Source organism: Eptatretus burgeri, chromosome 12, assembly GCF_056783735.1.
Source record: "Eptatretus burgeri isolate ZD-2024b chromosome 12, Ebu_testis_v1, whole genome shotgun sequence".
Lineage (NCBI taxonomy): Eukaryota > Metazoa > Chordata > Myxini > Myxiniformes > Myxinidae > Eptatretus > Eptatretus burgeri.
This window is the reverse complement of record NC_140972.1, coordinates 34,806,097-34,821,748: the sequence shown is the minus strand read 5'-3', so window position 1 is coordinate 34,821,748 and position 15,652 is coordinate 34,806,097. Positions and strand designations below refer to the sequence as shown.

The following is a 15,652-nucleotide window of genomic DNA, read 5'->3' as shown; positions in this document are numbered from 1 at the left end:
AGACTACAAAATCCAATTTGTACACCAACATGGAGACAGCAAGCCAAAAAAGGTATCCCTATCCCACCTCACAAAAAATTTCCAAAGACAGGTACGAATGGAAGATATCACACACAAAACTGAAACAGCAACAAATACAGCTGCAGCGATTGCAAAAAAAAAAGATAAAATAAAAATATAAAGCGAAATACTAACAGATATACACTGACAACTGGGAGAATGACAAAAGAGCAGGAAGGTGTTAAAAAAAGAAAAGAAAAGAAAGACTTGGACAGATTGGGCACAAACAAAGAAAGCTCATTGGAATGGCTACAAAGAGATCGGCTCATCTTGGATAGAGAACAAATCATTATTGATGTCCAATACCAGGGACACTTTACGAATGACTTTAAGAAAAAGGCAGGACTGAGTCAATTGGATAAGTGTAAGTTCTGCAAGGTAGAAACAAAGTATGAGCCACCTCCTATCAGGATGTAAAAAAAAAACTCATGTCAGAACAGCTGTACACCCAAAGGAACAACAGGGATTGTAAAGTAATCCACAGGCACATCTGTAAAAAAATTCAATATCTCAGTCACATAAAACTCATGGAAACACAAACCAAAAGCAATCGGTGAAAACAAGGAAGTGACACTCACATATGACCTAATAATCCCATCGAGCATGAATATAGAAAATATCATCAATAGGTGCAAAAAGGAAAAGATGGCATTTATTATTGAAGTTGCAGTATACCCAGTGATTTTGGCTTAAAAAAACACAGCAACAAAGAAAATGGCCAAATACCAAGATCTCAGTAATGAAGTGCAAAGATCTTGGAAGCTGAAAAATGCTGGAATTCTACCAGTGAGAGTTGAAGATACGGTAATGATGAAGAAGAAACTTACAGAGCTTTTAAAAGCTTTCCCTAGGAATATAAATACGATAAACAAACTAAGGTGGAAGCTCTCTGGGAGTCAGTGTCTCAGTGGACTAAAGGTTTGTTCAATACAGGAAACAAAGGGGAGGTTCAGGCAACTTCATTGAACTTTCTCAATACCTTTTTGGGCTTCAAAGTTCACAAAAGCTGCAATTATATTTTAGAAAATGCTGCATATGATATGATGCTATGGATTGAAGCTACTGAAAGCTGAAGTTTAATTGGTCAATACATTCCAATGATTCGGCGAATGTCGGAGAATGCCGCACACTACCCCATAATTCACGATTGTCGCAGATAACTGTTCAACTTTTACGATTGTCACCAGTGCATGTGAAAAACTAGCTAACGAGGCTCGTAAACCACCGCACATAACACAATTATCAAAAATTGTTATCGCCTAAGCTATCGCCGACAATCTTGTTGCATTGTGTCAGCCAGTGTGCGCGGGCTTAAGAATGACACGAATGGAAGATGGGGAGAAAACAGACACGAGGGTTGGGACGACGCGGAAGCTAACTGGACATCCGATTATCGTCTATGTTAAGTTGGGCGTACAGACACTTACTTAACACTCCTTAAGATATAACTAACAAATAGTTATCCCCTCATTAACCTCTAAATCATTTTCATAACAATATATGGTATTGTTACATTGGGTATTATTTATATAATGGGTTACATCATCTACCTCATATTTATGGGTTTAATGGGTTTCCCAAACACTTAACATTCATCAAGATACAACTAATATATAATTAACCCCTCATTAACCCCCAAGTCATATTCACAACAATATATGGTGTTGTTACGTATAAGGGAGATTATAAGTTCGGTGGTCTTTGTATTCGAGTAGCTTAGAACATTTTCTTTTTAAAAAGGACCTGTTAGAAGAAGTTGTCCTGTTATTATGTCTGCCACGAGGTAGGGAAGCATTATTCGTTTTTGTTCTCTCTGTGAACCAGGCAAGACGCCAGGTGAGGTGGTACCAGCGGGGATATTTCTTGACGTATTTACATTCAGTGTGGGCTGATAACTAGTTAACGAGCTCTTGGAAATATGAAAAAACCCCCATGGCCAAAGCTATTGGTAATAGGCATCTGGAGTGGTGCCAGCTGTTACAAGGACCCTTGAGGGTGTGCTGCCATGGGAGATCTGCAAGGTGTTGCATGATTGGTGCAGGTGGTGCCAGTAATGAATGCACATGCATGGCGTCACCCTGGTGGTGGTGGTGGTGACGTATCCCCTCACTGGGCGGTACCGCTGTGCAAACAAAGAACATTCAGAGTTGATGGGCATGGCTGTGGAGGGTGGCAAGGGGGATAAAAGACCCGATACATATACGTTGTTTGCTCTCTTGGGTATCATTTAGTCTCTTTACTCTTGAGGATCGGTTCTTGGCTGTTCATCTCTACTTCTCATCTGGGATTTACCTTGTCCACTCTCCACATGCGGCCTGCTGTTATCCCTGGCTGCCCCCACAAGCTCTTGCTGCTTCGTTTTCTCCATTCTTCTTACCCTACTCGACACTTCGCCGATTTGTTGGTCTGTCCCTTGCCTTGGAGATTATTATTATTATTTTTTTGGTGGAGCTATTTCGATCCAGTACTGGTATCGTTTGCAAAGACTTTGCCTGCCCCCCACTCCCCCCCATTGTGAAGGAATAACTCTATGCTTGTGCCGTCATTAAGTCTTTTATCCTGTACCAAGTGTTTCAATATGTTGATCATTTCTGTACATTTATCGATTTGCTTGCATTCGTGTCCATCTGACTTTCATCTCAGGATTTCCCATTTTCAGCGCTCTGTGCCTTCTTTAAACAAACAGGTATTCCTGAAAGAACATTCTTCGTTTACTGACCCACTGGTTACAAAACTCTCTCGTGAGAAACCATTTTGGTGTGGTAATGGGGTAAATTCCCCGGGGAGGTTAAAATTATTTACAAGGAAATCCAACACAGGCGGAGGCCATTCAGCCAATCATGCCTGCACGAACACCACATCAACCCAAGATCATTCTAATTAATTAAAGAAAAAAATTGTATTTTTTTTTTGTTGTAATTTTATATTTTTTATTTATTTTTCTTTTCTTCTCCTCAGAGAGGGGGCATGGGCTTGGTTAAAAACACACATCAACCACACAACCCCCCTTAACAAGACCCCCACCAACAGCACTCTGTACACAATCACCGATCAATACTCAAACTACCTAAAAGTGTTATCAACATCCCCACACCCCTCTATCTCCATAACTTCCAGGTACCTCTCTAATTCTAATTTAAACGTATCTACTTATTGTGTTGCCACTACCTTTCCAGGGAGACCATTCCATGCATTAACTACTCTCTAAGTAAAAGTCCCCTGTGTTACTACCGTCTTAACTCTCCTCTTCTTCACTCTCAAGCTATGGCCCATGGTTCTGTCACTCTCTACTCTGTTGAATAATTCATCTACACTTATTTTATCTATACTTTTCATTATCTTAAACATGTCGATCATATCTCCTCGCAACCACCTCCTTTCTAGTGAATAAAGCCCTGTCTCCTTTAGCCGCTCCTCATAGCTGAGTCTAGCTAGGCCCGGATTCAATCTAGCAACCCAACGCTGAACCTTCTCTATGGCATCTATGTCCTTCCGGAACTGTGGTGACCAGAACTGCATACAATATTCTAGATGTGGCCCTCACTAAATTCCTGTACAATGTTAACACCACCTCTTTCTATTTATAAATGATCCCCCCCCCACCCCCCAAATACAGCCTAAAACCCAATTTGCTTTACCTATAGCTGCCTGGCACTGTGCAACCTGCTTACCTCCCATATCTATTGCCAACCCCAGATCCTTCTCCTGTGTGACACATTCCAAAATTACCCCTTACATCCTGTAATCTCTATTTTCATTGTTCTTTCCCATCCCCAACACCTTACACTTGCTCAGGTTAAATTCAATCTGCCAATATTTTGCCCAATCTATGCAGGTGTCAATACTTTCCTGTATCTGATCACCACAACCCTCTGCTATCAACCTCACCTCCAAGCTTTGTGTCATCTGAAAATTTGGAAAACTTACTCTTCATCCCACTATCCAAATCGTTGATGTAAATATTGAATAGCAATGGTCCGAGTACTGATCCCTGAGGTACCCCACTACTTACATCCTCCCAGCAAGACATCCTCCCACTCACAGCCACTCTTTGCTTCCTATCACGAAGCCAGTTTGTAATCCACTTAGCTACCTGATCAGCCACTCCACAAGCCCTCACTTTGGCTAACAACCTCCGATGTGAGACCTTATCAAATACCTTCTTAAAGTCTAGATATACTTTGTCCACTCCTTTCCCTCATCCACCCAATCAGACACTGCTTCATGGAACTCTAAAAGATTTGTGAAACAGGAAATACCTTTGGTAAACCCATGCTGACTACGTTTAAATAGTTTGTATTTATTTAAATGGTTCTTCATCCGGTCCTTAATTAATGTCTCCAACACCTTCCCCACAACTGAAGTCAAACTAACAGGTCTATAGTTTCCCAATTCTTCTCTGGATACTTACTTAAATAAATTTTGTAACAGCCTCAACAATGAAATAATAATTGTAACATTCACTTGTAAAATACCGGTGGAATTAGCAATTAGACCGGAGGGAGCAAGGGGCCATTCCACTCTGGTCCCTCGGATGATTCGACCTACTGTCTGGAGTTCATAATTAATTCCCGGCATCAGACAAGGCCCATCGACGTACCTGTATTTTTGCACAGGGATCGGTATAGAGTTTTGCGACTGCAGGAAGTTAAATAAAACCACATTATGTGTTAATCAATCACCATATATTAAATTATTAACAATTAAAGTCTCTGGATATCAAAAAGGGCTGTTCAATGAATGTTGTGTTATATTCATGATTTGCTTTTTAATTATTCCTGACAAACCATACAATAAACACTATACTGCAGCAACTTATAGAAAACCAAATACGCTGAATTATAGATAGTTCACCATAGATAGCAACCACATTAATGAAGTTGATCTTCAAGATGTCCAACAGGAGAAGGATTTAGGTGTTGTCGTGGACAATGAACTCAGCTTCCATCATCACGTCTCATCGGTGATCCTAAAAGGAAATCAAACCCTGGGGATCATCAAACAGGAGTTCTCACACGTTAGAAATGCTACCAATCCTCTTTACAACTTTGGTCAGACCCAACCTTTAGTAATGGGAACGTTCTGTAGCATCTGCAATACAAGACTGATCGGGACAAGATCGAGAAGATACAGACTGGCAACTCGCTTGATTCCTGAGTTGCATCACTTACCTTATGAGCAACGACTGGAGAGACTAAACCTGCACTCAATGGGTTGCAGATATCGAAGGGGTGACATAAGATTACCATGTACAAATTATGGCATGGGAAGCTTAGAGTTACAGTCAATCACTTTTTCACACTTACAGCAAACACAACCACAAGAGGACAAAGTTGTTTAAGATGAGGTACAGACTGGAAATGAGAAACAAGTTCTTCAGCCAGTCATAAATGAATGGAATGGACTTCCACAAAAAAGTTGAGGCTGCAAGTGTTATTTCCATCAAAAATAGTTTATATCTGTTCTAGTGGAGCCAGAGATTTCAGACCGCTAGTCCTTATAGTATGTACGGTGCAGTCATCAAGATGTATGTGATGCAGATGTGTAGACCGGGATGATCACAGAACTACGCCTACTTTCTCGTACCCTGAAGTGATGTGATATGTCACGTTCGGGTCATTTCAGATGATTTTGTGATTGGTGTAACCTACTACACACTACTTTGAAGTATTTTGAAATGAAAAAAAAACAAAAATATGATTTCTAACTGTTGAACGAGTGAGATCAAGATCAACCATTTCTCGTTTTGTTTACACAGCATCATGTCGTCATGGTAACCACCGTTTCCGGTGTGTGAAGTTTCCAGATGTCCAAGCTCATTGACATTGAATACTTGATGTTTTGAATGGTTCTCCTTTACTCTACCGGTCAAAAGTTTTAGAACACCACCATTTTCCAGTTTTTACTGAAATTTAAGCAGTTCAAGTCCAGTGAATAACCTGAAATGGTACAAAGCTAAGCGGTAAACTGTCAGAGGTTAAAAAAAGTTGAGGTTACCAAAAACTGAAAAATAATGTAAATTTAAGAGTTGTTAAAAAAGCCACTTTTCAGGGAACAAGTAATGGGTGAGCAACTGCAGCTGTTCTGCAGCAATGGAAGTAAATTAAGCCTTGAAAGTTGATACAAACAATTCCTACAGGTGTCCCAACTTTTGTTGATTAGTTATAAACCCTCTGTCTGTATAAAATCAGTGTTGGAACAGACTGTTGCTACAGCCTCTGAAGCATTATTTGGACAATATTGGACTGCAGGAAATAGTATATTGCAATCATAATAGTGAGAAAGACAATTAACAAAGGAAGACAGACAGACCATTATAACCCTTAAAAGTGTAGGTCTTTCCTTTAGAGAAATTGCAAAGTAAGCCAAGGTGTCAGTGAGTGCAGTTTCCTACACCATCAAAAGGCATTTGGAAATTGGAGGAAACTGACAGGAAGAGGTCTGGCAGATCCAAAGCCACAAAACAATCAGAAGACAAGTTTCTGAGAGTCAACAGCTTCCGTGATTGGCGGCTCACAGGACAGCAGCTTCAAGCACAGCTTAACACTGGTCGAAGTAAGAAAGTCTTAGTTTCAACTGTGAAGAGAAGACTTGGAGCTGCAGGTTTGACAGGCCGAGTGGCAGTAAGAAAGCCATTGCTAAGATGGCAAAATAAGAAAAAGAGGCTTGCCTGGGCCATGTAGCACCGCCAGTGGACTACTGAGGACTGGAAGAAGGTCTTATGGACCGATGAATCAAAATTTGAAATCCTCGGTTCATCACGCAGGGTTTTTGTATGCCATCGAGTAGGCGAAAGGGGGGTTCCTCAGTGTGTGACATCAACTGTCAAACATGGAGGAGGAAGCGTGATGATCCGGGGCTCTTTTGCTGGATCCAGAGTCGGCGAGTTGCACAGAGTGACTGGCACCCTGAACCAAAAGGGCCACAGCATTTTGCACCGCCATGCAATACCCTCTGGTCTACGCCGAGTTAGTCAGGGGTTCATCCTACAGCAAGATAACAACCAACAACATACCTCCAAGCTATGTCAGAACTACCTTAGAAGAAAAGAACAAGAAGGTAGGCTTCAAATCATGGAATGGCCAGCACAGTCTCCAGACTTAAACCCCATCGAGCTGGGTTTTTTTTTTGTATACTTTGTTGAGGCTCGTGTGAGAGCTAACACACAACACACAGCAAGGGGGGGGCATGAGACAAGAGGGGCGGGAGTGGGAAGGACAAAACAGTGGGGAACAGAGACGTAAGGAGATCTGTGGAAGGGAGAGGGATGGGGCGGGGAACATGGAGAATACAAGATGGACATTGCAGGGACTTTGAGGAAGGAAAGCAGGGAATTTGAAGGAGGTGGGCTTGGGTGGATTATCGGGGGTAGAAAAGATTGAGGATTTGGATGGGGGATGATAGGTGGTGGTGAACAGCTGTTTTGAAGGCTTGGAGGGAAGAATGGAAATGAATAGAGTGAGGGAGTTTTTTCCAAAGGTGGGAAAAAAAGAGGAATGAAAGAGTGAAGGTGATCAGCGATTCGTGATTTTGGTGGTTTTACCAGAAGGGGGTTGTTGGCGGACCTTGGGGGGGGGGGGTATTTCTAAATTGTCCTTTCGGAGAGACATGGTGAGAGTGTGAGATTTGTCCGGAATGAAAGACATGTTCCATGTGTTGGACCAGTTTGTGATTTTACCCAGATCTGCAGTAAGCGAAGAAGCTGCTGCTTGCCGGTCTGAGGGATGACAGATGGTACGGCAGAGGGTGGAGTCATCAACAAAGACATATAGAGGATTTTCCAGAGAGTCGGAGAGCTCATTGATGAAAACCAGAAAAAGAACAGGGCCCAGAACGCGACCTTGAGGAACTCCAGCCTGAACAGGAAGAGGGGATGAAAGAACTCCATTTCGGGCCACATGGTGACTGCTACAGGAGAGGAAGTCTGCGAGCCATGAGTGGAGATGGTCTTGGATACCATAGGAAGAGAGTTTGGTGAGCAGGTCAGGGTGCCAGACTGTGTCAAAAGCACTTGATATATCCAGGGATACGGCTCGGATGGTTTGGGATGAACTGGACAAAAAGGAAAAGCAAAGCAACCTACAAGTGCAACACATTTGTGGGAACTTCTGCAACAGTGTTGGGAATAACTTTCCGAACAATATTTGATTTCCATTGTGGAAAGAATGCCACAAGTATGTTCGGCTGTTACATCTGCAAAAGGTGGCTACTTTGATGAGTCAAAAATTTAGATTAAATTTTGTTCAACAAAACGATTCCATGATTTCTTTTTTTTATATGCAATTGTTTATTTGTTCTACACTTTAATTTCAGAGTACATTGAAACATGAAACATTAAAATGGGGGGTTTTCTAAAACTTTTGACCGGTAGAGTATGTTAAGCTGCATATAAAACTACAGTCCATTTCAATATGCTTACACATGGTGTTTCAAAAGTAACAGTCCAGTGTTTGTTAATCTTGAAATTAAAATGGATGCTTGTTGACTTGCAGGTATCATTGACTCACTGAAGTGAGATATGCACCAGCTGAGAAACAACTCAAGAGAACTTTTTTCTGTCAGCTGGATGTTAATGATTTATTAAAGGGGCAACGTACAAAGAATGGTCCTAACATTGGAAGGAAGAGCGTTTTGGTGCAGCATGTTTTTCGCTATGGTGACTGACATGCAGGATTTGTTTCAGGAGAAATTCGATAAAGGACGATTGCCGAGTGAAAATATTGTGCAGAAGCATCGATTGTAAAGTTTTGGGAAACCGATGGCATTGCAGACAAGTCTCGAAGTGGTCGGCCGATGGTTGTGACAGATGTGGTGTTGCAGGATATTGGCAACTATTTGCAAGAAGTGCAGGAAAATCGCTCGTATGCTTGTCGCAACAATACGGTGTCTTACTGACCTCTATATACAGAACTGTAAGGACTAAAATGAAGTTTGTTCCCTATAAAGTGCATGTTGTTCATGGACTTCCACTTGGAGACACACAAGAGTAGGTGAACCTCTTGTGTGTCTCAATGGCTCAAACGAGTTCGGTACAATAAAGTAAATTCAAATAAACAACAACAAAAAAAATCAATATATTTTGTTTGGTCTGGCAGAACAGCTTAGAGGTATGCATACTCACCTTTGAGCTGTCTGGCCTGGTTTCGAATCCACACCCAGGTATAAACTGTCATCCTGGTGTTTCACAGTTAGGGTGATTCATCAAATTCATCAAAAGAATGATTCATCAAAAGGTGATTCATCAAAAGAATGAATGAACCTCAATGGCTCAAAAATTTCAGAGCAGAAAAAGTGGATCGTGTTTTAGACTGCGCCTTCTTTACAGATGGGGCATGGTTCCATATGTTTGGGTATATGAATAGCCAGAATTACAGGACTTGGGCTTACGAAGAATCCCCATGCAATTCTCAAAAACAACAAAAGGGGTTATCGGAACAACATTTTTTGAAGATACAGTAAATTCCGAACAGTACATTCATGAAATTCTCGAACAGTTTTTCAACGAACTAAATAAAGAGGAGAAACAAGATGGATGGGTCTAGCAAGACGATGCAACCACACACACAGAACATGCAAGCTTGCATGCAGTCAGTCTAGTTTTTGAAGATCACGCCATTTCTTGGGGTCTTTGGCCACCTCTTTCTCCCAAATTAACCCCTCCAAACTTTTATCTGTGGGGCGAGCTCAAAAACATGGTCTACGCAAACAATCTCCGTATGATAAAAGAGCTGAAGGATAATATTTCAGAAGCAACCATGCTATTCAGGCTGTATAACTGCAGTGTGTTTCAAAACATGCGTAGATGCGTCCAAATGAATGAGTCGCACTTTCAAAAATACGGGACTTTCGAAATGACGCAATCCACCCCAAAATGCTTTCCAAACATTCACAGAAACCCCTTGCAACAGCAACCAAGGGGGGCACAGTAAATTATATCCTGTGTGGCAGATAAACATTGTAAGCTAAAATGGTTCACAAAGTTTTTAAAACAAGTCAAAAATACTTGGAAAAGTACCTGAGAGAACAAGGTGTGCTTCTGGACTTGGAGAACTTGCAGCTGCCTGTACTGTAGATTCCCGACAATGTGGACTGGAACAAGGCCCAAATAAGTATGGGCAGGCACTTGCTACCTAAAACCTCGATGGATCGTTACCTGCGAGTGGACTTTGAACCTTGCAGGAGTGGCTCCTGTGAACATGGTAGGCTTGGTGATTTATTTCATGGACGTCTGCAATTGGAAAGACAACGTTGTGCACCATTACCAACAAAGTAGTGGATACAAAAACAAAGTAGTGGAGACCTCCCAGGTCTTGAAATATTCACCTCCATCTCAGTAAGGGTGGTCACGAATCATGGACCAAGGTGTTAAGTTTTGTTCTCAAAGTTTTGTTCTGAGGGCTTTTTTGAGGATCGTCACTGAGCCCCAGATAGCTTCCAACTGTAGTTTGATTGTAGTTATATTCCCAGGGATGGTTTTTAAAAAAAATATCAGTGAGGTTCTTCTTCATCATTCCCATTGCTCCAATGATCACTGGTACAATTTTGGCACTGTTCATCTTCCAAGATCTTTTCACTTCATTTTTGAGATCATGGTATTTGGTCATTTTCTTGATTTCTGTGTAACACCTCCAATTAGCAATGTTGCCTTCGTGTGTGTGTGTGTGTGTGTGTGTGTGTGTGTGTGTGTGTGTGTGTGTGTGTGTGTGTGTGTGTGTGTGTGTGTGTGTGTGTGTGTGTGTGTGTGTGTGTGACTGCTGCAGCTCGCTTTTTTTTTTTAACCAAGAAATGGTCGGAACTCGACATCTCTCATCCACGAATATTTCTCATATTTCCTATGCAGGAGAATGTGGTGGTGGGGGGGGGGAGTGGGGTAGTTGGTTTGGCAAATATACATTGGTGATTGGAATGAGTCTATTTTGCATCCAGGAACACAACCATTATGGTTAACCATTTTGAAATTGCCACTTTTTCGTTTAAATGCCAAAAAGTATGTTTAAAAGACTTTGATTTACAGATTTCACAAGGGCAGGTTAAAAGTGCCCCCTGCAAGCTGAAGCGTCACTGAAACTGCACAGCGCATGTGCAAAAGGCCTCATTTGCGTTCACACAACATCTCTAAAGTCCCGCATAACTCTAAATTTGCTGCAACTGTTCAATGTTTTTCAAAATCAAATCTTGTTACTGTCAACTATTGAATTATGAATGGATCTTTGCTATGACCAATAATTCTGTACGTTATTAACTCACATATGATTCACTCATATAATTCTGTGCTTTTGATCAGTTTATTATACTCATGACTTATGGTACTTCCTCTTCTGGTGCACTGTTCAATACACCTCCTCTGGCAACCACCAACTGTATCTGGCTCATGGTCATTTGTATGCATGCTCTACCCGTGGTTATCAATTCACCTCGCTCGGTTCCCATCTATCACATGGTGGCAGCGGTGGGATTCCTGGTATTGCTGGTAGGTACTGCAGCTCCGTGTCATGGATTCTATATCCTTGCTGATGTCATTCCAGAAGATGCAGGTCTTGGCATGGAGCTTTGTTTAATCAGCTCCTTGGTGAGCTTCATGTAAACGGGAGAGGATTTCTTGCTGCATCGTTTGCGGTATGACGATGCATTCTCCTTTCATAATGAGCCCATCTTCGACGGCTAATTTGGCTCGATAGGCCCAGTATTGGTGAAGCTGGTGAGTTATGGACGTACGTTGATCTGGCCATCTGTTGTTGATGATGCGTTCCTCATTATTTCACTTCATGAGCTGAAATTCCTCATTCTTGTGCATAGATTGGCGGTGTTTCGCAAGGTTATTGGCAGAAAACTGGACAAGACTGATGGATACATCAGTGTGTCAACATGGTTCTCGCACGGTTGGCGAGACAGCGCATCGGCCAGTAGCATGTCCTTCCCAGGGCTGTACACAATGGTCAAGGTAAAATATGGAGAAGTAGTCGTTAAAGTCACTGAGGTGCTGCTGAGAGGTTCTTGAGGTGAATCATCTGCAATGGTTTGTGGTCAGGTTCCACAGTGAAGTGACTCCCATAGACGTATGTGTGGAACTTCTCACACCCATAGACTACTGCAAGTAGCTTGCGTTCGATGTTGGCATATCGGGTTTCAGCATCACTGAGAGTCCTCGAGGTGAATGCTATGGGCTTGCTGTTCTGGCATAAAGCGGCACCAAGTCCGCGCATAGATGCGTCCACCTGGATGACAGTCTGGCTGTGTGGATCAAAGTAGCTGAGCGTCACCTGGTGACAGAGCAGTTTTTTATCACGACGAATGTTTGTTGGTGTGATGGAGTCCATTCGAAGCTAGCACCATGTTTTAGGAGTTATCTGAGTGGTTTAGTTTGTTCTGAGAGATACGGTACGAATGATGTCATGAAGGTTGTGATGCCGAGGAACTGTTGTAGTTCTGTGACAGCAGGTGCCTTCAATTTACTGATTGCCTCTACTCTACCAGGTTCTGGGTGAAGTCCATTTGAATCAAGGATCAGGCCAAACAAGAAAAAAAAATACTTTACACTTGGCCTCTTAATTTCACATTTGTCTATGTTGAAGACAAGACCATGTGTCTTGTTGAAGGCAGTGGTCATGAGGCAGCGGAGGTTGATGTCATGTTCCTCGTTCGTCCAGCCATGGATGATAATGTCATCAGCAATGCATTTGGCGCCTCGGCAGTGCTCCAACATCTCATTCCCTTTCTGTTGGAATGCATCCTGGTTCATGTTGAGACCGAATATGGAGCTTGGTTATGCCTGAGGAAGGCATAACGGCCAAACAGGCTGTTGAAGCACGTGAGCATGCTGGACTAATCATCAAGCACAATTGACCAGTTTTCATGCCGCGCATCCAACTAGGTCGTCTTTGGGTGTGACTGGTAGGTGTTGCGATTTCTCACCATCCTTCACAGTGCAGTCAAGCACTACAAGCCATAGGGTGGACGATGTTGGTAGGCCGAATATGGCTGAACCATCAGACTCTGACAGAGAACTCAGCATCCGCTGTTCTTCCCTGGTATGAGCAGTGTATACCTACAACCCTGAAGTGAGGTATGTTAGATTCCCCATATGCATTGAGGGTAGTTTTCTTGGGGATAGTTGCACCATTCTGGGGAAAACCGCGAGAGTCGAGCTTGCTTGGGCACATTGTTCTGAATATTCTGAGTGGTAAAACGTTTCCCTGGGCACCTGTGCAAATCTTGGCTCTGAGAGTGGCTGGAGTGTTGGGACGGTTGTGCCGTTGAATGTCTATGATGGCAAAGACTTAATCTTGGTCTTCGCTCGGGACGAGGTCAGCGAAAGCAGCCGGCACAATATCAAATGCCAGAGTCTCAAACCCTTCCTCCAGAATAGGGGAGGCTGGAGCGTGTGCAGGTTGCCCAGTGACAGAGTGCATCCTGCGGTCTGGTATGCTGGATCTCTATGGGGGGGGGGGGCTCTGCATAGCTGTCGAGTTCTAATGGGTGCACGTTGTCGCTGGATAGATTTGCAAATGGCTTTCCCATGTCCTCACTTGCCACATGCATCGCATGTGGATCTCGCAGCTGGGCACTTGGTTCTGGGGCCCCGGGGGTGATCCCTACCACACCATCGGCTGTGATCCTTTCAACTGTTGGATTGCTGAGCAGCGTAAACTGCAGTATCATTCGCGAATTGTTCTAGGTGGGCCCAGGTGGCCTCTTCAGTGCGAGCCAGGTCCACCGCATTGTCCAATGTGAGGGTCTCATCCTTGCCGAGCAGTGTTTCTTGGACTTTCTTTTTGCCTGGTGCCGATTATTAGCTGTTCAATTAGATGGTCTTCCAGCTCTCCAGTGGTGTTAAATCTCCACTTTTGAGCCTGTAGCCTAAATCTCATCTTTAATTCATGGATGGATTCAACAGGCTCCTGTTTATACTTCTGCGGGTGGAAACGGTCGAATCAGTAATTGGTCTTCGGCTCGAGATGTGTTGTGAACTTCTCCCATATTATCTTTGGTTTTTTGCGATCATCGTAAGATAGGTCCCACAAATTGTACACGTGAAGGCCTTGCTGTCCTACTCACAGGAGAATGTACGTCACTTGCTCCTCTGGGATCATCCCACGAGGGGTCCCCCTAAGTACGAGTTCAACATACTGCTTGGAAGTGGCAAACGCAGAGGGCAGGTCTGGGGCCCGCCAGTCCATTATTGGTGGTTCAATGCCGGACATGGTAACCATGCTGACCGTTGGAGAATGTGCGCGCGTCAACAATGGTGCCCTCCCCCAAGTAGGCCCGAAGCACGCGTGGGGAGGGAGAAGGTCGACGAAAACATGCTCTTACTCTGTCAGGGTGGTTTAAAAGTCGAATACCACCACCACCATGTAATACATCAGGCTGCATCACAGTTACCTGCGATACGTCTTTATTGTAGTTGTTAATAAATACTTTTCTCTTAAAGAGATCTTTCCGCACAAGAGCTGTTAACTTTCTCGTTCACCGTTTCTTTTGAAACACCCCAACATATTTAAAACCTGTTTGAGAGCTTCATGAAGATTTACCGGCTTCAATTAAGGGACATTCACCACAATTTTCGGAGGGTCTCATTTCATCACCACTCATACCCTATATTGACCTGCAAGCATGTGCGCGTACGTTTTTATACGTACAGTTCCCTTCATGTGGTGCCGTTTTGACTGCTGATTGCATCATTGGTTAGGGGCCGCTGATGCAGTGCCCCGATTACCAGTACCCTAGTGCTCATTTCGCCCACCTCGGAAGGATGACAGGCTGTGTCAACCCCACCTGGTGTTAATTTAGCGGAGAAGGGGGCTCGAACTCAGGACCCAAGGATCCCAAACCACCATCCTAACCGCTAAGCCAACGCCAGGCTTGCATTACGAGTCATAATGGATTGACGATCGAGGTACTAGGTACGTGTAAGACTATTACCTGTATGGGCACACCTGGCGTAGCGACGTGCAACAGCCTGGTACACCCTGGAATCAGTATTATTCCGCTTTTTACTCGTATATATCCATTTAACTTGATATTTGTACAAAATGAATCGTTCCGTTGGCTGCATACCGGTATATCCCATCTTGATTCAGCAAATCAGCGCAGAGCACACTCACCGTGCGTCCCAACAGTCGATACATGGCGACCAATAAACTCCATGAAATTGGTTCAGACAAGACCAGGTCGCACCACACACACTTCCGCGTTGTTGGAATCACCTACAGCTCACGCTTCGACCGAGTGGCCATAAAAAAGGTAAACAATAAATTTTGACATTGCTTGTTCAGCTCCTCCCGAGTAATAAACTCAGTGTGCACGTTGAACGTACACAAGCTCAACAAAACAAGCTTTCCCGCGGTAGTCCACGTGTACGATGGTGGGGTACTCTGAGCTGCCGGCTGGATCCCTTTCACAACCGCTCCCTTGAACCAAAACAGGTTATCACTGCATCTTAAATAAGTGACATACTTTCACTTCCCCCCCCCCCCACCCAATGAAAAAGCAGCTTGTTTGTAAGGTGAGTGACGTTATGGGAGCGGCTTCAAGGTGAGTATGAATCCTGATCGTTCCTCGTGCACTTTGCTCCAACAGAGTCATTTCTGCA

The 15,652-nt window shown here is 43.3% G+C and overlaps 1 protein-coding gene across 2 annotated transcripts in view; it reads right to left on the bottom strand.

The window, feature by feature from the left end:
• Positions 1–15,450, bottom strand: part of LRRK1 (leucine rich repeat kinase 1) — a 142,213-nt gene extending 126,763 nt beyond the window's left edge. The window contains exons 1-2 of one of the 2 annotated variants that reach the window (XM_085850106.1): positions 15,165–15,450; positions 10,076–10,288 (exon numbers count right to left, since the gene is read on the bottom strand). Coding sequence is in view for 1 of the 2 variants with exons in the window: in XM_085850104.1 (XP_085706230.1) it covers positions 15,165–15,188 (24 nt within the window). In the remaining variant the exon portion in view is untranslated. The remainder of the gene's footprint in view (positions 1–10,075; positions 10,289–15,164) is intronic. The other variant, XM_085850104.1, reaches the window with a different exon arrangement.
• Positions 15,451–15,652: the final 202 nt, after the last annotated feature.